The sequence below is a fragment of the Salmo salar genome, chromosome 13 (genome assembly GCF_965601325.2).
Source record: "Salmo salar chromosome 13, fSalSal1, whole genome shotgun sequence".
NCBI classification, from domain to species: domain Eukaryota; kingdom Metazoa; phylum Chordata; class Actinopteri; order Salmoniformes; family Salmonidae; genus Salmo; species Salmo salar.
Window position 1 is genome coordinate 86,289,197 of NC_138303.1, and position 27,922 is coordinate 86,317,118.

At 42.3% G+C, this 27,922-nt stretch overlaps 1 protein-coding gene across 2 annotated transcripts; it reads right to left on the minus strand.

Annotated features, from left to right (window-relative positions):
• Positions 1 to 5,634: 5,634 nt before the first annotated feature.
• mpzl2 (myelin protein zero-like 2) lies at positions 5,635 to 27,890 on the minus strand. 2 transcript variants are annotated; one of them, NM_001141083.1, is given in 5 exon segments: positions 5,635 to 6,095; positions 9,246 to 9,433; positions 9,537 to 9,747; positions 9,945 to 10,114; positions 27,627 to 27,838. In NM_001141083.1, coding segments are annotated over 5 exon segments (786 nt in total). In that variant the 5' UTR covers positions 27,682 to 27,838; the 3' UTR covers positions 5,635 to 5,933.
• Between the last annotated feature and the right edge of the window lie 32 nt (positions 27,891 to 27,922).

Here is a 27,922-nt window from a genome sequence, read left to right on the forward strand (position 1 = left end):
CTGTCAGGACTTGTTCATTTGTGGCAAACTAAAAATGAAGCAATAAGATAATCTATTCTAAATGATTAAAACCTGAGAATAGCCCTTTATGGAATGAACAAGGTATCGATATTGAGATGTAGAGAGAGAGAGAAGCATTCTTACAACAGTGAGGAGAAATTAGATGATGAAGCAAAAAACAAAAACCAGGCCACCTGAGCCGGTCTACAGTTACAGTAGAAGAGAAGACACACAGCTAAAGATCAGAGAGAGCTACCCCCCCTCTCTTTTATACACATCCTTACTCTGTCTTTTTTCTCTCTCATTCCTTTGCCTGCCCTCACTCTCTCCCATTATGTTCCTGTACCTTTTGGATTGCAGTGTGGAGAGTCAGTACAAGTCTGGACCTCACAGCTCATGTCAGGAATCAGGAGTGGACCTACAGGTCTCTACTCTTCTACTTCAGCTGCTCGGCTCAATTGGACCTTTATTATTGTAATTATTAGCTAACCGGATGGGTACCTGACTGACCTTACTTTGAAAATAGTGACTGGACTTTCAAAAGTAGGCAGCTGCAGGTAATGGCCAGTACTGCATATTTCTGCTTCTGTTGCAATTTAGTTGCATTGTGATCTATTATTCATTAGGAATGTTATTTCCTGCGTCATGAACTATTTATAGAAAGTCTTTAGGAGGGGGTGTGGAGAACTTTTCATTAGCCATCTACACATTTTTCTTTCGGATTAAATATATTAGACACATGAGGTACTGTATGTATATGTTTTTTGCCTTTCATCTGTCAGTTAAGTACTTTCTGCTTTTGGTCTAAAACTTCTGCTAAGTGTATGTTCTGAAAAGTTTTCAAGAAGTACTGGGACACTTATCAGTGTGTTGGGACTGGGCCAAGTAGATGTGGTCTAAGGTGCAGTGGATAGAGCAGAGAGAGGTGTACTTTAACATTAACTTCATCCCAGTTAAAAGCATGATCAATGCAATAGGAAGTGGAGTGAATTGAAGTGTGTGTGTGTGTGTGTGTGTGTGTGTGTTCGTTCTGCTGTCCGGTCTCCTCCCCAGAGAATAACTGCAGCAGTGCTGGGAACGCTTCCAGAACTGAGAAAAATAAATAATATTTTACTGCAGAAAGAGAAGGGTGCTGCAGATCTCAGCCTGGGTCTACAGTCATCAGATATGCACGCATGCACACACTCACATGCACCACATTTATCACTCATACCGTATACATTCAACATACTTATATTCACAACCATGCAGCCTCAAGAGGCACTCTCAGTCTAAAACACACACACCCTTGGATGAGTAGGTGTCCTCTGCCGTTACTGCAGCACGGTGTCTGCTCCAGAGGGAGGAGATGAGCACACACTGATTTACTGCAGCCAAAGAGCACGCACAAACACGTATACACTCACATACACACACACCCTCATATATACACACACACTATTATAAGCACATTCTAGATGCCTACTTACAAATACGAAGTATATCACTTTGGGCTTAGGGCATGCAACTGCAAACCAGGCATTCCATCTTGAGGACACACACACACATGCACAGCTGCACACGCATAGACTTTAGCATTAGTACCGACAACATTAGCATTACTAGCTATGTACCTGCAACGTTAACATTAAAGTGTAAGCCATTAACACACTGTGACAAGTATGATTCAAGACTCTCACAAGATGAATGCATGACCTAAAGTGTTGCATCAGATCGCTGATTCCCTTTCCTCCCACTTTTCCTCGTTCTGTCTCTCGCTCCCTCTTCCTCTCTTTGCCCTTTACTCAAGGTCAAGGTCACTGACTAGAATAAATATTCAAAGAATTGTGTCTCATTTGCTTCTACTTTATAAATGATTTAGTTCTCAACAAAAAAACACAAGAACCTACACAGTGTAACTCACAATATCAGGAAAAGCATATTTCACAGTATATCAAGCACATAAGATCTTTAAAAAGTATATTCAGTGTAGACTGATTAAAATACTGTATCTTGATGGCTTCCTGTGTAATGTATTTATAATGATGTATAAATGTATTTCTGAGTGTGTACTGTTTGTAAAAGGTAAATCAAAGTTTATGGCAGGGTTGCCCAACTGGCAGCCTGCGAGATGAATTTGGCACACAGTTGGTTTTATTTGCTTGTGGCGTGTATTCATGGATGCCAAAGGAAGCCAGGTTTCCCTCCAAAAAAAATGTACCAAGAAGTAAATAACAAAAAACATATAAAATGATTTGTCTTTCATCTCTCTGTGTTTTCATAATTTTCTTTCACTTCGCAAGAGGCTGATTGTTTCTGACTGGAGAAAGCATCCAAGTGAGTGAAACAGTGCCCCTCTGTCTCTGTATGTTTAGACCATCTATCTGATAATGTTTGGTCATAAAGAGTATGACATTGTTGCCGCCTGTAGTATTTTTTATTACCTTTATTTAACTAGGCAAGTCAGTTAAGAACAAATTCTTATTTTCAATTACAGCCTAGGAACAGTGGGCTAACTGCCTTGTTCAGGGGCAGAACGACAGACTTTTACCTTGTCAGCTCGGGGATTTGATCTTATAAAGGGAGTGTCCTTAAAGTTACCGCATCAGCTTAGCCGGTATTTATAGGGTAGTGTTCATAATGTAACCTCATTAGCATAGCAGGTATTTATAAGGGAGTGTTCATAATGTAACCTCATTAGCATAGCAGGTATTTATTTGGTAGCATTTATAGTGTTACCTCTTAAGCATTGAAGGGATCTATTGTAATGTTTATAATGTTACCCTTATCAGCATAGCAGGTATTTATATGATAGTGTCATGTTCTCATTCACATAGCATCACACCTTATTAGCAAATGTGCTGACTGTCACACACCTATTAACTTCAGCCTATAAGCACGGCACACTAAGGCAACTTCACCACGCTTGCTGATTAACCTATGGGCTCACTCATGCAATAAACACTTTCCTTTCTTTCAACCAATGGGCATAAATCTGGGGGGGTATATGTCAACTCAAACCTTGAGTCCAACACTCTAACCACTAGGCTACCTGCCGCCCCGGGATTGAATGCAAGCATTTGGCCTCCCTTGATAAATAAGTCCAAAATAATAGCCAATCAGAGTTGAGCAAAACTGAGTGAACTCAACTGTGAATGGTCCTGGCACACCCCCCCCCCCAAAAAAAATGTCAGGGGAAGCCAGTTTGGATTTGGCTTCTCTCCTATCACATGGCATCAAGAGAAATGGTGTTTCTCTACAAGTAGGGTGAGTCAACATGTTTTTCTACTTGCACGAATGCACGCGCACACACACAAATCAGAACCATGGACAGCCACATCGTATTTAGCTTACATTGATTGGACTAAATTGTTTTTGGTATCTTTTAGTTGTCACTGTACTAGACTAAGCATAGGTGATTTGATTATGTTGAAATAGTGCTGGAATAGTGGAGGCAGTTCCTGTTTTCTTTGCGACTTGAGGTAACTCTCCGTAGTTCTAAATCAATAGTTATTTAGTAGTCCGAAAATGACGGAAACATTTAACTTGCTTGACCATGCTGTAGGTAATGTAACTGTTTGCTACATGCAATATCCTTTGCGGACAGAGGTTGCTCTCTAGTTTTGTGATGAAATAAAGGCGTGGTTGAATTTATTTTGCCACTGTGTCTTATTGTCTAAGCCTTAGGCCTATATAGATCACGGTCGCAATAAGGTATATGAATTAACAGGTTATAGAGCAAACAACGCAATTATCACAACACAGAGTGTAATAAAGTATGGCATTTTTTTCTGGCTTGGCTTCCCCCGTAATTTTACCCACGCACCGCTACTGATGTTTTTTAAACATTTGAATTTCTTTGAATTTATTGTTGGACATAAAATACTGTAAAATAAATCAGAAATCAGCTCCAAGTGATTATAATTTTGGAAATCTGTTCTCAAGTATTCCCACGCATAATAGAGATGCAAGTGATCGTATGCAAATATAAGCAAGGTTTGAAATTATTATATTTTAGAGAAATATATTTGTTTAGGGTTCTTGCGGTCAATTTGCAGTCTACAAATGATTTGTAATTATGTTCCGGGCCCCGGACCATCCACCCAAGAACAAAATCGGCCCGCGGCTGAATCTAGTTGATGATCCCTGGTTTATGGTGTTGTGTGAATAGAATCTTCTATTCCACCCCCAGTGTGTTAAGTGTCTACTGAATCAGAGTGAGTATCAATTGGCGACAGCTTTTATTTCAGCTCAACAAAGCCCTGCAGTCACAGAGCCAGTAGCAGGTCCTCATGTCACTGGGCTAGTCCAAGATACACTTACCCAGCTTTTCTCCACATTCCTCGCCATTACACAACACCTGCTTGCTGACACAACCAAGCCTGGCCTGAACCCAGTTTGTTGATGCGGTTGTCTCTACAACAGGAAAGCTACACACATGAAAGATGTGTACAGTAAACAGTAAACATTATACTTCTGGTGGTGTTTAAAATGGCACGCAACATGACACAAGGGGGCGCCCTCTTTCAGAAAACTGATCATTATCGACAGTGTACAGGTCTCCATCACTACATTAACACACCCACTGCCTTGAATGTTTATATGCCTTAAAATCCTGCACCATACTGCAGGAAGTGACATTGCTCAATCCGTCTCCAAGGTTAACAGTAGTGTAGCGTGTCATTGTTGCAATTCATTATTGTGTTTTCTGGTTTAGGAAGTTAGATCTGAGTGAATGAGTGACACACAGTCAGGCAGGATTCTGTGGGTGGAAGGTGACATGGTGTGGGGCAATGATAGGCAGCCAATGTTCTGAAGTGATAGGATCAACCATGGCTTATACTCCCTTTGTATCACTGTCATCTCTCCCTTTAATGCTTAGTCTGTCTTTAATGCCCCAATTTCTATACTGTATCTATCTTGTTAAAACAAATGTATGTTACAAAAGTTCAATGAAGAAGGCTGGTTTGAATGGCTTGTCACTAGTAAAAATAATAACTCACATTGCTTCCTATCTCATTAGCATAGCAGGTATTTATAAGGGAGTGTTCATAATGTAACCTCATTAGCATAGCAGGTATTTATAAGGGAGTGTTCATAATGTAACCTCATTAGCATAGCAGGTATTTATAAGGGAGTGTTCATAATGTAACCTCATTAGCATAGCAGGTATTTATTTGGTAGCATTTATAGTGTTACCTCTTAAGCATTGATGGGATCTATTGTAATGTTTATAATGTTACCCTTATCAGCATAGCAGGTATTTATATGATAGTGTCATGTTCTCATTCACATAGCATCACACCTTATTATTAGCAAATGTGCTGACTGTCACACACCTATTAACTTCAGCCTATAAGCACGGCACACTAAGGCAACTTCACCATTCTTGCTGATTAACCTATGGGCTCACTCATGCAATAAACACTTTCCTTTCTTTCAACCAATGGGCATAAATCTAGGGGGGTATATGTCAACTCAAACCTTGAGTCTCCCACTTGTTTTGCAGCAACAATCTTCCAACGACCTTCCACCTCCACCAACTGAAGGCCCGTAATCAGATCCCCGTTCTCCCAGTGGGGGAGGCAATCAGTCCTCAGCATCTGGCTCTGAGGCGCACTTCTCAGAGACGAGGCCTACCCCAAACTATTCAATAAAATTCCATATTGTATTTATTCTGTCTCTGTTGTCATTCAGTTAAGCCTGTGCTTAATTGTACTTCATAGTCTTACAGGCAAGTCTGATTTACACCGTATATATACACTGAACAAAAATATAAAGCACGTGAAGTGTTGGTCCTGTTTCATGAGCTGAAATAAAAGACCCTGAACTTTTCCATACACACAAAAGGCTTATTTCTTTCAAATTTGGTGCGCAAATTTGTTTACATTCCTGTTTTCTCCATTGCCAAGATAACCCATCCACCTGACAGGTGTTGCATATCAAGAAGCTGATTAAACAGCATGATTACACAGGTGCACCTTGTGCTGGGAACAATAAAAGGCCACTCGAAAATTGTGCAGTTTTGTCACACAACACAATGCTACAGATATCTCATGTTTTGAGGGAGCATGCAATTGGCATGCTGACTGCAGGAATGTCCACCAGAGCTGTTGCCAGATAATTTAATGTTCATTTCCTTACTATAAGCCGCCTCCAACATCATTTTAGAGAATTTGGCAGTACGTCAAACTGGCCTAACAAACGCAGATGGTGTGTATGGTGTCGTGTGGGCGAGCGGTTTTCTGAACAGAGTGCCCCATGGTGGCAGTGGGGTTGTGGTATGGGCAGGCATAAGCTACGGACAACGAATCCAATTGCATTTTATCGATTGCAATTAGAATTCACAAAAATACCGTGACGAGATCCTGAGGCCCAATGTGAGGCCCATCTTTTGTGACCAACAAATGCATATCTGTATTCCCAGTCATGTGAAATCCATAGATTAGGGCCAAATTAATTTATTTCAATTGACCAATTTCCTCATATGAACTGTAACTCCGTAAAATCTATGAAATTGTTGCATGTTGCGTTTATATTTGGTGCAAATAATACAATTAAAAATATACATTATTGAAAATGTTAGTAAATAAAATAAATCTCTACCTTATAAGATAAAATGTGTTTACATGTACGATATACATCTATAGGCCTGATCACCAATGATGATGAGACAGCCTATAGGGAGGAGGTCAGTGACCTAGCAGTGTGGTGCCAGGACAACAACCTTTCCCTCAACATCAGTAAGACAAAGGAGCTGCTCGTGGACTACAGGAAACGAAGCACGAGCACGCCCCTATCCACATCGATGGGGCTGTAGTGGAGCGGGTCGAGAGCTTCAAGTTTCTCGATGTCCACATCACTAAGGAATTAACATGGTCCACACACAAACGCAGTCGTGTTTGGGCCAGTGACATCTTCATGTTTCTCCTAAACTGAAAGCCATACTTGTGTGTACTGTAGGAGTGAGCGGCAGGCTCCACCGGGTAGGACCATATGACCATCTCTCAAACACTGTTAGGAGTGTTCGCTCTCTCTCTCTCAGCACAGTGTGATACAACATGGCCATCACAGTCACAATCCATGTCTATGTGCATCAGATGAGGAAGATTCAAACATAATACAGCCTTGACCTCCAGTGTCATTCAGAATCACATAGCTCTTCCAGTCTCATCAGTAGGTGAAGACGCATGATCGATTTAACCACCAAAATCAATAGCTACGTCATTATGATGAAAATAAAAGGATCGAGTACTGTACACTCATTGATCCTGACAATACTGATATTTAGTCTAATTGTGGCCAATAAAAGCTTTACTGCTAACATTCCACCCTCTTTGCTCGAGGCTTTTCCAGCCCTATCTATACCGAGCTTAGTCATCCTCCACACACACACACACACACACACACACACACGATAGTGTATTGATTTGGACAGCAGCGAGGGTCCTGCATTGATGTACCAGATTACCATAGCCAAACCTTTGAGACCACAACACCCATGATCCTCAGCATGGACCCAGAAAGAGAGATGGAACAGCTTCCTTCAATGGACACATTGGGCACATCAGATCACAAAAACTACATAACACATGGAAAACAGGCTTCTTGGAATTGTGGGGTTCTTCTTCTGCATTCAAAGGTGTATGACAGTTACTTTTTATGTCCAGCAGTAATAGGCAGTCATTTATGCTGTCATTGTTGCAGGAAGCAGGAGTGGGTTTGTCACTGAAAGCTCCTGGCCCAGGAAAGCTTCCACCAGCCCTATTGCCCTTTCCCTTACCTTGAGCTTAGCCCTTAGCCACCCCTAGTACAGGGCTTCCACCAGCACCGTAGCCTACCCAAGATACCACAGGTTTAAAAAAAATAAAAAGGGTTTCACTGACTAAATTCACAACGGGACCTTAATCATAAAACACACTCACATATCTGCTGCCAGATACACATACATTCATTTGGGAATAATGTAAATGTATGGGCCATTAGCTCAGTTATAATGTTGATTATTCAAGTGTTAAAATAATTCTGTATATTAATTTAGAACAAATGGCTACCAAACGTAATGTTAAGAAACAGATGACACCACACCAAGAGACTGCTGCTGGTGTCATTTCAGCCATATCTAATAAGAGTAGTCATACTACATAGTCAAAATACAATCACATAGTAGGATTTGGCGGTACGCCGTATATACAATCACATAGTAGGATTTGGCGGTACGCCGTATATACAATCACATAGTAGGATTTGGCGGTACGCCGTATATACCGTATCCCGGGGTATTTCGAAACATCAGTATGGTTTCCCAATACTGTCAATAATGTTTTTTGTTTTTATAAATTTGAATATTAGTACTTTTTAAATAAATAGCTGCAGTCAACTTGTGCACTAGGTAATAGATAAAGCAGACCGCGTTAACCATTATGAAGCTTACCAGTACTAGATCCCAAAACAGCTGTTTGAGCAAGTCAAGTGTGTTTGTTTACAAAGATAGACAATGAGCAAAATGGGAGCTTCATGAGGTGAGTCACCCCGACAGCGCAACTTAAGTGAGGTGATCAAGTTACAGCTGTTTGCCAGCTATGCATCTTATAACTATTAAGTTAACTATCTTAGATGTAGCAAATAAATTATCTCCAGCTGGGTTCTACAACTTTACTAATGCCAGCTAAGTGGCTAACCTTAGCTTGCAAGATCAAGCTTCTTGGTAACAGCAGCAGACACGATCCCGTCCTGAAATAAGATCCCTGCTGTCTAATTTATTTTGTGCATGCTGCGTTTCGAGATGCTTGCATAACTTTAGGAGCTGGGTTGTTAATAGTAAAATGTTCACAAGCGTTCGTTAGCATTGACCTAGCATCCGCTATGGGGATTCCTCAGTACTTTTTTGCATTTTGTTAGCATTCTAGTGATGTTTTTTTTTTGGGGGGGGGGGGGGGGGGGGGTTTACATCCTAGGATGGCACAGGCACAGTCAACCCAATCACATAGTTGTCTGTAAAAAACATTAAGTGCATAAAACATGTACAGAGATCCCTAATACTCATAGTGAGGGAGTGTAGAAAAAGGGACACCGACCAAAAAAAAGCATTAGTCCCTCCAAATTGTGGTCCTGGACTGGCCAGCCCCTCCAGTCAGAGACCAGTCTGTCCAGACAGAACACCTCCCCACACCAATCAGCAGAGGTAGGGAGGGAGACACACCCCATCACCACACTGTAGGGTCCTTACGCTCCTTCTCACTGGCCTTCAGCTTTTTCTCCTGTAGGATGTTGGCCTGCAACTCTCGCTCCTGCAGCTCTCTGGTTTCCTGCAGTTTGCTCCCCTGCAGCTCCATGTCTGTGTTGGCATGGCGGTTGCAGTACTTGTACACCATGAAGAGACCCAGCAGCACCAGGACTATGGCGATGGTTCCCCCGATGGCTGCAGCCAGGATGCCTATATCTGAGATGGAGACTGGAAGGAGCAGCACAGCCAGCACACACACACAAACAACAATACATCAGTCCACGTTAAGGTTTCTATGCAACACACCAGTGTGAGTGAATGACTGACTGACCTTTGTGGACAACCCTGAGGGTGACCTCTCCATTGATGCCGTGGACGTCGGGCAGGTTGCGGACCTGGCAGGTGTAGGTGCCGTTGAAGGTGAAGGGGACTTCATGCAGGCTGATGGAGGCGTCCTGTCTCATGATGTCCCCTGACCACACTGCATGGCCCTTAAACCGCCCCTCTGTAGGGGGGTACGCCGTCTCCTGGTAGTAAAACACCTGACACACACACACACACACAATTATGCGCTGCTCTAAAATGTTGATGTTTTACATAATACTCTGCTCAAAAAAGCCTCCATGTCCATCCAGTAGTCAAGCTGGTTTACGAGGCTAACCCAGTCTCCCTCCTAATTCAGACACCTTCCTTGTATGGCAAGTGTTAGTTCTGCTTCCAGTGTGGAAAGGTCACCCACCGACTCCTCAGCTCCCTGGCTCAGGGGACGGAAGTTCCAGGAGACAGCCACAGAGGAGTGGGACACTGGGTGTTTGGACTTAAAGGTGCACTTCAATCTCACTTCTGTCCCGTTCAATGCCTCCACTTCATTGGATGTGAAAATCTCCATTCCAACGACTCGCAGCACACCTGACACACAGAGTAGACCCAATGAGACACGTAAGCACAGCTATATACACTACATTATATACACAATAACCCTGAGAGTAGCATAAGCAAGCACCTTATCAAAGTCCTTACAGAACTTTTAGAGCACACTATTAAACACAGAAAACTGTATTTCACAGCCTCATGTGTACACATGATGACCATGAGAAGGTTGATAGCGGTTTTAGCAACAACCGTGTCTGTTTACACATCTTCAGTCTAAACTCGGTCCGCTCTCTTCAGTAAACGCAGCCTCGACTTCCAAAAAGTCAAGTGGTTCGTTGACTACACTTTTCAAATCCCTGGAGCTGTAGCGTAGCTCAGTACTACGTGTACCCTCCCTCAAACGCTTCAACCTGTACTCAGTCAAACCCTTCAAGCATGTTCTCTCCTACTGTACTTTGTGCGGTCCAGTGTGGACCGATCTCCATAATGAGCTGAGCTAGAGTTATAAATCACACCCGAGTCAAACACAAACTTATTTTACATATAAAAACGATAAAAAATTATCAAATTAGAAAGCAGGTGGAGTGGCCCTGTATTGATTCACTCAGCATTAAGTCTTCACAGGTCCAACAGACCTGAAATTCTGAGATTTGGCCCGGGTTGGGTACGGGTCCTAAATTCAGACTTTTGTCTCTGATCTGGGTTGGGTCAAATAGAATTTCCGTGGGTCTTAATTTACTATTAAAATTGCCTACTGGACCCGATTGGACTCGTCCTCAGTTAATGGAATGTGTGTGAGGTGATGAGAACTGCACAAGCTTGTTATCTGTGTCAGCCATTTGCAACTCAATAAAACGTATAGCTTATGTCCAGCTGAAACTGCTTCTGGCTGCTCACCTAACATGTGCCTGCTGCTGAGGAGGGAGAGAGAGCGAGTGAAAGGAGCCTTGGCTACTGTTGATTGAGAAGATGGCAGCATTTTTTATTGAATTAAAACAAAAGTAAGAGGAGAAAGGGTATAGTGAAAAGAAAACTCGGCGACAAGTTTTATTTGTACTGTTTTTTAAATGTAATATTTAATTTGATATTTTATAAACAATACAAAACATACACATGACATCATACAAATATCAACTACATCACACCTGCCCAGACCCACTAGCACCCCCCATCTCCAGCGTCCACATCACTGTACGCCACATGGCCTCAAACTGTACCATTTTGTTGTTTCTCTCCGTAGCCCACACACTTTCAATTTTTAGATAAAGCATTTGGCTTTTCCATTGCGTGAATGACGGAGGATTGGTTGATTCACAGTTAAGTATATATGTTGTTTTTAGATGATTGACGAGATAAGTATCGTCCAACCCATCAGGTATCTCACTTCACCCTCATATGCCAGGTCTTGAAATGCATACAGGCGGATTAAAAGTCAATTGACATTGTAAAAATGTAACAACAATATTTCCTTCTGACAGCCAACTTTATAACTCCGCTCATAACTTTTGGACTTTATAACATTCCCTGAAGGCATGGATTATTGAGTCCTTATTAGTTTTACAGTTTTCATATTGTAGTAGACAAAGATGAGAAGACCGTTGGCATGGCCAAATGGACCGCGTGCAACTCACTATTAAGGTTAGAAGCAATTGAACTTATTTTCGTATTCATTATAATGATTATTATTAGAGGTCGACCGATTAAATCGGCATGGCCGATTAATTAGGCCCATTTCAAGTTTTCATAACAAAAACGGTAATCTGCATTTTTAGACGCTGATTATGGCCGATTACATTGCACTCCACAAGGAGACCGCGTGGCAGGCTGACCACCTGTTACGCGAGTGCAGCAAGTAGCCAAGGTAAGTTGCTAGCTAGCATTAAACTTATCTTATAAAGAAAACAATCTTAACATAACTTTAACTAGTTTAACTAGCTTGTCCTGCGTTGCAAATAATCAATGCGGTGCCTGTTAATTTGTCATCGAATCACAGCCTACTTTGCCAAACGGGTGATGATTTAACAAGCGCATTCGCAAAAAAAGCACTGTTGTTGCACCAATGTACCTAACCATAAACATCAATGCCTTTCTTAAAATCAATACACAAGTATATTTTTTTAAATCTGCATATTTAGTTAAAAGAAATGAATGTTAGCAGGCAATATTAACTAGGGAAATTGTGTCACTTCTCTTGCGTTCTGTGAAGCAGAGTCAGGGTATATGTAGCAGTTTGGGCCGCCTGGCTCGTTGCGAACTGTGTGAAGACCATTTCTTCCTAACAAAGACCGTAATTAATTTGCCAGAATTTTACATAATTATGACATAACATTGAAGGTTGTCAAAGTAACAGCAATATTTAGACGGATGCCACCCGTTAGATAAAATATGGAATGGTTCCGTATTTCACTGAAAGAATAAACGTTTTGTTTTCAAAATGATAGTTTCCGGATTTGACCATATTAATGACCTAAGGCTAGTATTTGTGTGTTTATTAGATTGTAAATAAGTCTATGATTTGATAGAACAGTCTAACTGAGCAGTGGTAGGCAGCAGCAGGCTCGTAAGCATTCATTCAAACAGCACTTTCCTGCGTTTGCCAGCAGCTCTTCACAATGCTTGAAACACAGCGCTATTTATGACTTCAAGCCTATCAACTCCCGAGATTAGGCTGGCAATACTATAGTGCCTATAAGAACATCCAATAGTCAAAGGTATATGAAATGCAAATGGTATAGCGAGAAATAGTCCTATGATAACTACAACCTAAAACTTCTAAACTGGGAATATTGAAGACTCATGTTAAAAGGAACCCCCAGCTTTCATATGTTCTCATGTTCTGAGCAAGGAACTTAAAAGTGAGCTTTTTTACATGGCATATATTGCACTTTTACTTTCTTCTCCAACACTGTGTTTTTGATATTTTAAACCAAATTGAACATGTTTCATTATTTATTTGAGACTAAACTAATTTGTATTTATGTATTATATTAAGTTAAAATAAAGTGTTCATTCAGTATTGTTGTAATTGTCATTATTACAAATAAATATAAAAATATATAAAAATCAGCCGATTAATTGGTATCGGCTTTTTTTGGTCCTCCAATAATCGGTATCGGCGTTGAAAAATCATAACATCGGTCGACCTCTATGATAATTGTTGGCCAACTTAAAATATGCAACAAGTGTTTTGTTTCATTGTTTTGAGCCATTTTCTTCCACCCACTAATGTTGTGTTTGGCACAATATAGGGCTACTAGCACTCAAACCATAAAAATGTAAAACCAAAGAGCGCGTGAGTTGCAAAAAACTTACACTGAACAAATATATAAAACGCAACATTCAACAATTGAAGATTTTACTGAGTTACAGTTCATATAAAAGGAAATCAGTCAATTTAAATAATGAATTAGGCCCTAATCTATGGATTTCACATGACTAGGAATACAGATATGCAACTGTTGGTAACAGATACCCAATTATAAAAAAATTTAAGTAGGGGGGAGTGAATCAGAAAACCAGTCAGTATCTGGTGTGACCACCAATTGCCTCACGCTACACAAAACATCTCCTTCGCATAGAGTTAATCAGGCTGTTGATTGTGGCCTTTGGAATGTTGTCTCACTCTTCAATGGCTGTGCGAAGTTTCTGGATATTGGCGGGAACTGGAACATGCTGTTGTACACGTCGATCCAGAGCATCCCAAACATGCTCAATTGGTGACCCCTTGACTTTTTCCACATTTTGTTACGTTACTGCCTTATTATATAAACCATTTAATCGTTTTCCCCTAATCAATCAACACACAATAGACAAAGCAAAAACAGTTGAGATTTCTGCAAATTCATAAAAAAAATGTAACGGAAATATCACATTAATATAAGCATTCAGACCCTTTACTCAGTACTTTGTTGAAGCATCTTTCGCAGCAATTACAGCCTTGAGTCTTCTTGGGTATGACACTACAAGCTTGGCACACCTGTATTTGGGGAGTTTCTCCCATTCTTCTCTGCAGATCCTCTCAAGCTTTGTCAGGTTGGATGGAGAGTGTCGCTGCACAACTATTTTCAGGTCTCTCAAGGACATTCAGAGACTTGTCCCGAAGCCACTCCTGCGTTGTCTTGGCTGTGTGCTTAGGGTTGTTGTCCTATTGGAAGGTGAACCTTCACCCCAGTCTAAGGTCCTGAGCACTCTGGAGCAGGTTTTCATCAAGGATCTCTGTACTTTGCTAGATCCTCCCAGTCCCTGCCACTGAAAAACATCCCCACAGCATGATGCTGCCACCCCATGCTTCACCGTAGGGATGGTGCCAGGTTTCCTCCAGATGTGACGCTTGACATTCAGGTCAAATAGTTCAATCTTGGTTTCATCAGACCAGAGAATCTTGTTTCTCATGGGCTGAGAGTCTTAAGGTGCCTTTTCGCAAACTCCAAAACGGGCTGTCATGTGGCTTATACTGAGGAGTGGATTCCGTCTGGCCACTCTACCATAAAGGCCTGATCGCCGACAGCTGAACCGTGACGTTTTTAATATGCTACACATCAAAACACAACCAATATTATTTTTGTAATTCGTTTCAGGCAGATTTTAAGGGCACGTAACTGTGGATCATTTGGCCAATAGGACTATCGCTCGTTTATTTATGGCACTGACAGCGCCCAGTCGGAGGTGTCTTTCTCTCTCTCTACTCTCTGATCTAAATGGGTCACTCAGACCAGAACCAGCACTGGTATGTTTGGGTCTTTTTCCCCACGTGCCTTTTCGGAACGGGTCTGACTGTCCTCGGGTCCACTCGCAACAGACCGCCGTTCTTTTTTAAATTCATTTATAGAAATCGGGTCAGGTGGGAAACCCACGGACAGGTCCAACTTTTTGGACCCGTGAAGACCTCTACTCAGCATTCCATTGTGTTTATATTTGGCAGTCTCTCTGTGTGTGTGTGTGTCTCTCTGTCTGGTTAACGATACCGGCAGGTGGCTGGTTAATGATTGTAGGTGTTCAGTCCAGAGGTCCACGTATGAGAGCCTGAACCAGCAAGGGAGTAAAAAAAAATTCTGATAAAAGGTATAAAAAAAAAACATCAAGCGTTCTGGCAAACATGAAAATCTTCCATCTGTACCCATTGGCACCACTCTGAAGCGTAGATTAGATTTATCTCCTTCAGGAGTTCGGTGTCCAGGCAGGGAGTACGGCAGGGTAGGGGCTCGAGACAAACAGGGATTAATACCAGCCATGAGCATTCCTTTTTCCTTCATGCTCTGTCTCATTGCCCTGATAGCCCTGTGTTATGGATTAAAACAGGCTGTCACTCTAAATCAGCATCCAGGTAATTCCTATCCATCCTGTCATGTCCATGGGCAGACAAGCAAAAGATCAGTAAAAAACACTGTAGAAAGTATCTGAGCTGAGGGAACCATCCTGGCAAATCGCTGTGTTGTAACAAACTACATTCACTACCCTAGAGTAGACATGACAGCACTAAATCAATCAACCCGATGGCTGAGCTGCACTTCCCCAGACAGACTTCAGAAAGGCCCCTCTCTGCGCTCACTGATTGGATGGAATTCATGTGATGACAGATGTGTTGTATTATTCAAACTAGAGCAGGAACACAGTACTTTGACTACAGGGAGGAGAGATAGTCCTCCCATGTCCTTGAAAGTATAACCCACATAAACAAAACAGAGACATTTACAGAACGGATGCTTTCAAATAAACACTGGGTGTGATCCACTAACCTTTGGCTGAGTTGTTTCAAGGCAGAGCTAGTCAGAGTCAGATCCAAAGAATAAATACAATCTGCAGCACTAAAGACACTCCCCTGCTTCATGATATCAGACATCCAGATAAAGCCCTCTCAAACACAGAGATATAGGGCGTATTACACACAACGGATAGGTACACAGTATAGACTTTCATATTCATACATCAATACCATGAGAAGAATATTCAGTATTTTCACACACTCAATGGTAGCAGAAAATAATAAAACAGTGATACTACTGGCTGTTGTTTTCACAACCTGATAGAGAACTAAATCATTCCTGGAGTAACCTGTCCTTCCATATCAATCTAACAATTATCCAAGAGGACAATAACTTATGATCACTATGAGCTTTGGCCTGGTCAACCTGAGAAACATGTCAGAAATGTCAATATATACTGCATGTCCAAGCTATTCTATAATGATAAAGTATAAATCAAGAGTAGGCTACTCATTATCAAGATTATGGAAATTAGATTGGGGTTCTGGTCACCTGACCTGTAGCCATCTGAGCCTGACAGTGGCAGAGACGGGACCAAGTCACTATTATTCGAGTCACAAGCAAGTCTCAAGTCACAAGGTCGGAGTTCTCAAGTCGAGTCCCAAGTAGAACGGGTCAAGACTCGACTCCAAGTCGTGCATTCTATCAGCAAGTCAAATCAAGACTCAAGTAAAAATAAAATCGATACATGCAACGACTTGTTCAACTACAAATCTTTGTCTATGTATTGAGACAGCCTTTTCGTAATTTTGTCTACAACGCATTTTGATTAGCATTTGTAATTGTAAAACTTGTAGCAGTCATAAGGGCATAGAATCAGCAGAAGGCAAGGCAGGTTGACGTGCTCAGAGAGTAGATTTATTTACAGGTCTTGGTGATCCAATGGTGAAAGCGCCATTTCATACGAAAAGGCAATTTCCACATCCATTGTTACATTGGTACATTCATCTTAACCAGACTTAATGATTATTAATGATGTTTCAACACAATACATACATGGAACAATACATTCTCTTATTCAATGTTCTGACTCCAAAGCGAAGGGTGCAGGCCACAAGCCTATTTCTATGCGCACAGAGGTGCGCGTGCTCCTATTACGCACAACGAGGATAACAGAGGCACGGAACTCCGACATAACCGAGGAAATATGAACAAAAGGAAACCATATATTGAATTAAATAAACAGAACTTCTACCCCATGAATCTTGTGAACGGTCATGTGCGCAATAAACATTGCGTCCACTCAGAGGTTGGCAAAATGAAAATATACTGCTCAAAAAACTAAAGGGAACACTTAAACAACACATCCTAGATCTGAATGAAAGAAATAATCTTATTAAATACTTTTTTCTTTACATAGTTGAATGTGCTGACAAAATCACACAAAAATAATCAATGGAAATCCAATTTATCAACCCATGGAGGTCTGGATTTGGAGTCACACTCAAAATTAAAGTGGAAAACCACACTACAGGCTGATCCAACTTTGATGTAATGTCCTTAAAACAAGCCAAGATGAGGCTCAGTAGTGTGTGTGGCCTCCACGTGCCTGTATGACCTCCCTACAACGCCTGGGCATGCTCCTGATGAGGTGGCGGATGGTCTCCTGAGGGATCTCCTCCCAGACCTGGACTAAAGCATCCGCCAACTCCTGGACAGTCTGTGGTGCAACGTGTCGTTGGTGGATGGAGCGAGACATGATGTCCCAGATGTGCTCAATTGGATTCAGGTCTGGGGAACGGGCGGGCCAGTCCATAGCATCAATGCCTTCCTCTTGCAGGAACTGCTGACACACTCCAGCCACATGAGGTCTAGCATTGTCTTGCATCAGGAGGAACCCAGGGCCAACCGCACCAGCATATGGTCTCACAAGGGGTCTGAGGATCTCATCTCGGTACCTAATGGCAGTCAGGCTACCTCTGGCGAGCACATGGAGGGCTGTGCGGCCCCCCAAAGAAATGCCACCCCACACCATGACTGACCCACCGCCAAACCGGTCATGCTGGAGGATGTTGCAGGCAGCAGAACATTCTCCACAGCGTCTCCAGACTCTGTCACGTCTGTCACGTGCTCAGTGTGAACCTGCTTTCATCTGTGAAGAGCACAGGGCGCCAGTGGCGAATTTGCCAATCTTGGTGTTCTCGGGCAAATGCCAAACGTCTTGCACGGTGTTGGGCTGTAAGCACAACCCCCACCTGTGGACGTTGGGCCCTCATATCACCCTCATGGAGTCTGTTTCTGACCGTTCAAGCAGACACATGCACATTTGTGGCCTGCTGGAGGTCATTTTGCAGGGCTCTGGCAGTGCTTCTCCTGCTCCTCCTTGCACAAAGGCGGAGGTAGCGGTCCTGCTGCTGGGTTGTTGCCCTCCTACGGCCTCCTCCACGTCTCCTGATGTACTGGCCTGTCTCCTGGTAGCGCCTCCATGCTCTGGACACTACGCTGACAGACACAGCAAACCTTCTTGCCACAGCTCGCATTGATGTGCCATCCTGGATGAGCTGCACTACCTGAGCCACTTGTGTGGGTTGTAGACTCCGTCTCATGCTACCACTAGAGTGAAAGCACCGGCAGCATTGAAAAGTGACCAAAACATCAGCCAGGAAGCATAGGAACTGAGAAGTGGTCTGTGGTCCCCACCTGCAGAACCACTTGCTAATTGCCTATAATTTCCACCTGTTGTCTATCCATTTACACAACAGCATGTGAAATGTATTGTCAATCAGTGTTGCTTCCTAAGTGGACAGTGTGATTTCACAGAAGTGTGATTGACTTGGAGTTACATTGTGTTGTTTAAGTGTTCCCTTTATGTTTTTGAGCAGTGTATATTGTAGGCCTATCAAACATGAAATGTCTACATGTTGTAATAAACGGTACCGGGATGGAATGAAACACTAGCAATTATTTTAGTATTAGATATAGATTTACCACACAGGGCCAATGAATTTAAACATGTGAAAGCAAGAGCAAACATTTCAACAAGAGAAAAAAAAACTCAATTTCCCGGTGTTTGGACAGCGGCGCCTATGCTGAGTCTTTGCCACAGTAATAACTCATTTTAAACAAATTCCAAATGAAAGCTTCATAAGTAAATCATCAATTTCAAGCAATTGTTACATACCAAAATACCAATAGGCCTATGCTAGTATTTGTGCCCCACTGCTGATGAGCTTGCAAAGTAAACAGTTAATATTCTTGATCACCAAACAATTTTTGGCGCTGCACATTTATTTATTATGGCAATCCTCTCTACCTATAATTTGACATTCTTCCTCTATGGATTATTGGCGATCACACAGGTATTTGCTCTTTATCAAAAAACAACAGGACCGACTGACTTTATTTTTCTCCATTCACCCAGTGGGTCAGACGCTGGGCACCAACCACATCACAAATTCTCTTCAGGTATTGAACCTGAACATCCGTCATTACCCCTGAGATGACTCCTTTAAACGGGTGCTCTACTCCGAAGTTCAAAACACAAAACTTCTGTCCGGATTCTTTTGAGGCTCACTGCAATCTTCCTCTGTTCTTCAGAAATACAATTCATCAAAATAAGCCCACTCCTGGTCACTGACTGACTCCACTTTTCCCAGCGCATACTTCACTATTTGACACCTCAAACGGGTTTCCCACATTCATCCTTACTCAAACGCATCTCGACAAAAAGCGATTCATTATCATTCATACACGTATCCTCCACTCCAGTTTTAGACAATGTCCTTTTTGTTCCAGCTTTCGCTACTACTGTTGTAGTGTCAGAACACTCGACTTCACCAACTTTGCTCAACACGCTGCTTGATTCAAACTGAGCATCCACTTCCGCCATCTTTTCCAAATTTCAACCGGAATCTCCAACATCCCTCATAATATGATGTTCGCGCTGCACCCAATCCTACAGCTGTACAGCAAATCAGCAATCCGTTCGCTCACCCGACCTTTGTTGATTGATAGTTTGCTTGTCAAATCAGAGTGCGGAGTGTGCATTGCACTAGCCAATCTGTTGCAGGTTTTTTTTCTCCAAGGGCGATGCTGAGGCTACTGTCTCTGGCTGCGTGTAGAGTGCAAGGTGCTGCATGCATGGTCAATCCGACATTTGCAGTGGCCTTACAGAATTTACTGTGATAGAGCCTATGCCGAAGTCAGGGCATTCATACTTCTTGCTCTTCACGGAGTAGAGCTGTTATGAAGGAAGTTGTCAACGAAGTGAGTTTGTGTTTATACAGGACCTACCGCCCCCACCGATCGTCAACCAATCATGTCAATGCAGAGCTATACGGAGCCCTCTGCATTGTTAGAAAATTTGAGAGGCAGGCGATGCGGTAAGGAGCTTGATTTGGATTTAGCCTCTGCAAGCCTCCGAAGGCCCCGAAATTGCGTCACACCCTCCATATGGAGCCTCCAACCACATTTTCGGATCAAGTATAAGGTACTAGGTAACTAGCCCCCTGTAATTCAGATTAAGACCACAAGATGTCACCAAATTATTCCACCAACACTTTCCCTGGCTGCCACCCCAGCTAGCACAGTGGATCTGGGCCGATTCCGGCTGAGAGTTGGGGCACTAGGCTGAGAGTCAGACTCGGCCGACGTCATGTGGCCCGAGTCTGGGCCGCCTTAAGCAGTATTACTTATGGCTAGGATGCGGGGATTGAGCTCGGGCCGATTCCGATGTGAGTTATCTGACCCAAATGTATTACTTGGGTCTCGGGCCGATGATTACACGGATTTATAACATTTCATTATTTATTTAGTTTTCCTTATTTTGTCATTGTTTCTGTGATTTCTTTTACACAGCATTTTATGTCATATAGCCAGCTATGTTTTTAAGAGAGAGCTTTTCAATTGGCATCTCTCCCCTGTTTTCAGTCACTGGATTAGGTGTGAGCAGTGCAGGAGGTAGGCTAGTGAGTTGTGCTCCAATTTGACTGGGAATAGCTTTATTTGTGACCTATGTACAAATTAGAATCGTGCAATAAATCCCATTTTATTTGTCATGTGCCAAATACAACAGGTGTAGACCTTACCATGAAATTCTTACTTACAAGCCATTAACCAACAACGCAGTTAAGAAAATATTTACTAAATAAACTAAAGTAAAACAATTTTTTAAAGCAACAATAATTCCGTACAAGGGGGTACCGGTACTGAATCACTATACGGGGGTACAGATTAGTCAAGGTACGTAGGTATGGGTAAAGTGACTATGCATAGGTAATAAACAGCGAGTTGCAGCAGTGTAATAGTCCCGGTGGCCATTTTATTAATTGTTCAGCAGTCTTATGGCTTGGGGGTAGAAGCTGTTTGGACCTAGACTTGGCACTCCGGTACCGCTTGCCGTGCGGTAGCAGAGAGAACAGTCTATAACTTCAGTGACTGGAGTCTTTGACAATTTTTTGGGCCTTCCTCCGACACCGCCTAGTTAGTATATAGGTTCTGGATTGCAGGAAGCTTGGCCCCAGTGATGTACTACGTACTACCCTCTGTAGCACCTCACAGTAGGATGCCGAGCAGTTGCCATACCAGGCGGTGATGCAACCGGTAAGGATGATCGATGGTGCAGCTGTAGAACCTTTTTGAGTATCTGCGGAGCCATGCCAAATCTTTTCAGTCTCCTGATGTGGAAAAGGCATTGTCATGCCCTCTTCACAACTTTGTTGGTGTGTTTGGACCATGATAGTTTGTTAGTGATGTGGACACCAAGGAACTTGAAACTCTCGACCCGCTCCACTACAGCCCCGTCGATGTGAATGGGGGCATGTTGGGCACACCCTCAGCAAAGCATAAGACAGTTGCCACATCAATGTTACACTGAATTAATGAGTTAAGTTATTAAAATGTTATATTCCATTCCAATATTATATTCCAATTCATCTTTTTTGAATTAATTATAAAACAACTATTTAAAACCTTTTGCTCCTGAATGTCATTTTAAAGACTACTGGGATATAAAATCTGGCATTATTCAAATAATATTTAGTGCAATTATACATAATGGATATTATGGAAAAGGAACAACAACGAAAAAAATCTAAGAAAATGTATGTGCAGGTGATTTAAAGAGGGACTTTACATCAAATCTCCTCATAGTTCAGATATTAATGTGCAACACCATTTCCCCCAATATTTTATTTAAATAATTAAAATAAGACAACTAGACTTAGCTTTTAAGTATTACTTACTAAAGTTACCCCGGTACTTAAAAAAAAAAAACTTTTCTAAAAGCAACATTTCATGAAATGACAAAAAAAGTGTTAACTGTAGCCATTTATTTCCCTATGTAGTTTATTCGCCTTAACATGACCTTCATCCCATATATATTCTTTCCAAACGTTGCTTTGTGTCAGAAATTAGACATTGTTCTTAAGGGGGTTAAGGGGATAGTTACAGTGCCTTGCGAAAGTATTCGGCCCCCTTGAACTTTTCGACCTTTTGCCACATTTCAGGCTTCAAACATAAAATTACAGTTTTTTGTGAAGAATCAACAACAAGTGGGACACAATCATGAAGTGGAACGAAATTTATTGGATATTTCAAACTTTTTTAACAAATAAAAAAACTGAAAAATTGGGCGTGCAAAATTATTCAGCCCCCTTAAGTTAATACTTTGTAGCGCCACCTTTAGCTGCGATTACAGCTGTAAGTCGCTTGGGGTATGTCTCTATCAGTTTTGCACATCAAGACACTGACATTTTTGCCCATTCCTCCTTGCAAAACAGCTCGAGCTCAGTGAGGTTGGATGGAGAGCGTTTGTGAACAGCAGTTTTCAGTTCTTTCCACAGATTCTCGATTGGATTCAGGTCTGGAATTTGACTTGGCCATTCTAACACCTGGATATGTTTATTTGTGAACCATTCCATTGTAGATTTTGCTTTATGTTTTGGATTATTGTCTTGTTGGAAGACAAATCTCCGTCCCAGTCTCAGGTCTTTTGCAGACTCCATCAGGTTTTCTTCCAGAATGGTCCTGTATTTGGCTCCATCTTCCCATCAATTTTAACCATCTTCCCTGCCCCTGCTGAAGAAAAGCAGGCCCAAACCATGATGCTGCCACCACCATGTTTGACAGTGGGGATGGTGTGTTCAGGGTGGTGAGCTGTGTTGCTTTTACGCCAAACATAACGTTTTGCATTGTTGCCAAAAAGTTCGATTTTGGTTTCATCTGACCAGAGCACCTTCTTCCACATGTTTGGTGTGTCTCCCAGGTGGCTAGTGGCAAACTTTAAACGACACTTTTTATGGATATCTTTAAGAAATGGCTTTCTTCTTGCCACTCTTCCATAAAGGCCAGATTTGTCCAACATGTCTCTGGACCTACTCACTGCCACAGTCATACTCTGGACCTAGTTTTGTCCCATGGAATAAATGTTGTGGATCTTAATGTTTTTCCTCATAATCCTGGACTATCGGACCACCATTTTATTACGTTTGCAATTGCAACAAATAATCTGCTCAGACCCCAACCAAGGAGCATTAAAAGTCGTGCTATAAATTCTCAGACAACCCAAAGATTCCTTGATGCCCTTCCAGACTGCCTCTGCCTACCCAAGGACGTCAGAGGACAAAAATCAGTTAACCACCTAACCGAGGAACTCAATTTAACCTTGCGCAATACCCTAGATGCAGTTGCACCCCTAAAAATTAAAAACATCTGTCATAAGAAACTAGCTCCCTAGTATACAGAAAATACACGAGCTCTGAAGCAAGCTTCCAGAAAATTGGAACGGAAATGGCGCCACACCAAACTGGAAGTCTTCCGACTAGCTTGGAAAGACAGTACCGTGCAGTATCGAAGAGCCCTCACTGCTGCTCGATCATCCTATTTTTCCAACTTAATTGAGGAAAATAAGAACAATCCGAAATGTCTTTTTGATACTGTCGCAAAGCTAACTAAAAAGCAGCCTTCGCAAATGGAGGATGGCTTTCACTTCAGCAGTAATACATTTATGAACTTCTTTGAGGAAAAGATCATGATCATTAGAAAGCAAATTACAGACTCCTCTTGAAATCTGGGTATTCATCCAAAGCTCCATTGTCCTGAGTCTACACAACTCTGCCAGGACCTAGGATCAAGGGAGATACTAAAGTGTTTTAGTACTATATCTCTTGACACAATGATGAAAATAATCATGGCCTCCAAACCCTCAAGCTGCATACTGGACCCTATTCCAACTAAACTACTGAAAGAGCTGCTTCCTGTGCTTGGCCCTCCTATGTTGAACATAATAAACGTCTCTCTATCCACCGGATGTGTACCAAGCTCACTAAAAGTGGCAGTAATAAAGCCTCTCTTGAAAAAGCCGAATCTTGATCCAGAAATTATAAAAAACTATCGGCCTATATCGAATCTTCCATTCCTCTCAAAAATTTTTGAAAAAGCTGTTGCACAGCAACTCACTGCCTTCCTGAAGACAAACAATGCATACGAAACGCTTCAGTCTGGTTTTAGACCCCATCATAGCACAGAGACTGCACTTGTGAAGGTGGTAAATGACCTTTTAATGACGTCAGACCGAGGTTCTGCATCTGTCCTCGTGCTCCTAGATCTTAGTGCCGCTTTTGATACCGTCGATCACCACATTCTTTTGGAGAGATTGGAAACCCAAATTGGTCTACATGGACAAGTTCTGGCCTGGTTTAGATCTTATCTGTCGGAAAGATATCAGTTTGTCTCTGTGAATGGTTTGTCCTCTGACAAATCAATTGTAAATTTCGGTGTTCCTCAAGGTTCCGTTTTAGGACCACTATTGTTTTCACTATATATTTTACCTCTTGGGGATGTCATTCGAAAACATAATGTTAAATTTCACTGCTATGCGGACGACACACAGCTGTACATTTCAATGAAACATGGTGAAGCCCCAAAATTGCCCTCGCTAGAAGCCTGTGTTTCAGACATAAAGAAGTGGATGGCTGCAAACTTTCTACTTTTAAACTCGGACAAAACAGAGATGCTTGTTCTAGGTCCCAAGAAACAAAGAGATCTTCTGTTGAATCTGACAATTAATCTGGATGGTTGTACAGTCGTCTCAAATAAAACTGTGAAGGACCTCGGCGTTACTCTGGACCCTGATCTCTCTTTTGAAGAACATATCAAGACTGTTTCAAGGACAGCTTTTTTCCATCTACGTAACATTGCAAAAATCAGAAACTTTCTGTCCAAAAATGACACAGAAAAATTAATCCATGCTTTTGTTACTTCTAGGCTGGACTACTGCAATGCTCTACTTTCCGGCTACCCGGATAAAGCACTAAATAAACTTCAGTTAGTGCTAAATACGGCTGCTAGAATCCTGACTAGAACCAAAAAATTTGATCATATTACTCCAGTGCTAGCCTCCATACACTGGCTTCCTGTTAAGGCAAGGGCTGATTTCAAGGTTTTACTGCTAACCTACAAAGCATTACATGGGCTTGCTCCTACCCATCTTTCCGATTTGGTCCTGCCGTACATACCTACACGTACGCTACGGTCACAAGACGCAGGCCTCCTAATTGTCCCTAGAATTTCTAAGCAAACGGCTGGAGGTAGGGCTTTCTCCTATAGAGCTCCATTTTTATGGAATGGTCTGCCTACCAATGTGAGAGACGCAGACTCAGTCTCAACCTTTAAGTCTTTACTGAAGACTTATCTCTTCAGTAGGTCCTATGATTAAGTATAGTCTGGCCCAGGAGTGTGAAGGTGAACGGAAAGGCTGGAGCAACGAACCGCCCTTGCTGTCTCTGCCTTGCCGGTTCCCCTCTTTCCACTGGGATTCTCTGCCTCTAACCCTTTTACAGGGGCTGAGTCACTGGCTTACTGGTGTTCTTCCATGCCGTCCATGGGAGGGGTGCGTCACTTGAGTGGGTTGAGTCACTGACGTGGTCTTCCTGTCTGGGTTGGCGCCCCCCCTTGGGTTGTGCCATGGCGGAGATCGTTGTGGGCTATACTCGGCCTTGTCTTAGGACGGTAAGTTGGTGGTTGGAGACATCCCTCTAGTGGTGTGGGGGCTGTGCTTTGGCAAAGTGGGTGGGGTTATATCCTGCCTGTTTGGCCCTGTCCGGGGGTATCATCGGATGGGGCCACAGTGTCTTCTGATCCCTCCTGTCTCAGCCTCCAGTATTTATGCTGCAGTAGTTTATGTGTCGGGGGGCTAGGGTCAGTCTGTTACATCTGGAGTATTTCTCTTGTCTTATCCGGTGTCCTGTGTGAATTTAAATATGCTCTCTCTAATTCTCTCTTTCTGTCTTTCTCTCGGAGGACCTGAGCCCTAGGACCATGCCACAGGACTACCTGGCATGATGACTCCTTGCTGTCCCCAGTCCACCTGGCCGTGCTGCTGCTCCAGTTTCAACTGTTCTGCCTGCGGCTATGGAACCCTGACCTGTTCACCGGACGTGCTTGTTGCACCCTCGACAACTACTATGATTATTATTATTTGACCATGCTGGTCATTTATGAACATTTTAACATCTTGACCATGTTCTGTTATAATATCCACCCTGCACAGCCAGAAGAGGACTGGCCACCCCTCATAGCCTGGTTCCTCTCTAGGTTTCTTCCTAGGTTTTTGGCCTTTCTAGGGAGTTTTTCCTAGGGAGTTTTTCCTAGCCACCGTGCTTCTTTCACATGCTTTGCTTGCTGTTTGGGGTTTTAGGCTGGGTTTCTGTACAGCACTTTGAGATATCAGCTGATGTACGAAGGGCTATATAAAAATAAATTTGATTTGATTTGTGCAGTATACGACTGATTGTTGTCCTATGGACAGAGTCTCCCACCTCAGCTGTAGATCTCTGCAGTTCATCCAGAGTGATCATGGGCCTCTTGGCTGCATCTCTGATGAGTCTTCTCCTTGTATGAGCTGAAAGTTTTGAGGGACGGCCAGGTCTTCGTAGATTTGCAGTGGTCTGATACTCCTTCCATTTCAATATTATCGCTTGCACAGTGCTCCTTGGGATGTTTAAAGCTTGGGAAATCTTTTTGTATCCAAATCCGGCTTTAAACTTCTCCACAACCGTATCTCGGACCTGCCTGGTGTGTTCCTTGTTCTTCATGATGCTCTCTGCGCTTTAAACGGACCTCTGAGACTATCACAGAGCAGGTGCATTTATACAGAGACTTGATTACACACAGGTGGATTCTATTTATCATCATTAGTCATTTAGGTCAACATTGGATCATTCAGAGATCCTCACTGAACTTCTGGAGAGTTTGCTGCACTGAAAGTAAAGGGGCTGAATCATTTTGCACAGCCAATTTTTCAGTTTTTTATTTGTTAAAAAAAAGTTTGAAATATCCAATACATTTCTTTCCACTTCATAATTGTGTCCCACTTGTTGTTGATTCTTCACAAAAAATTACAGTTTTATATCTTTATGTTTGAAGCCTGAAATGTGGCAAAAGGTCGAAAAGTTCAAGGGGGCCGAATACTTTCACAAGGCACTGTACTTCCTAGTACCCTGAATTGGCTTTAATCCACAAGACTCTGTGCCACAAAACGAGTGACAAAGCATGACAAAACCTGGCAAGATCATTTCAAGTCAAGTCATTTTATTTTCTATTAAGTGGAGTCTCAAGTCATCAAATGTGTGACTCGGGTCCACAACTGGACAGTGGTGTCAATGTGATTCTTGAGCAAGACTGCTGGAGCCTCTGATCAATGTTTTGACTGAATAATAATAGGCCTAAGTGTTCATGTAAAACTATAAATTATCAACAATATTCGTTTGATTTACTTGATCATACAGAATAGCGACTAATTGCCATAGGACTGAACACATAAATTAATGAAGTAACTTCGTACTCACCTGGCACTGCGAATAAACCCATAAACGCGAGGAACTGTTGCCATGTCCGATACATTTGATTGTCAGTTTGTCCAGGCCTCAAATACACTGACAAACTTTCAACGAGTTACTAGAAACCTCCAAAAGCGAACGTTTTAAGGAAAATTCAGGCGAATACCTCGACAGGTTTTTGATAAAGAGTCCTAGTTCTAGGACTCGGAAGTTTGAAACGCAAAGGCTGTGTGTGCACACTCGGGCTGTAGGCGGAGTCAGCATTACGCACCTTTTGCCTTTGACGGACTGGTGGGAGGCGCACG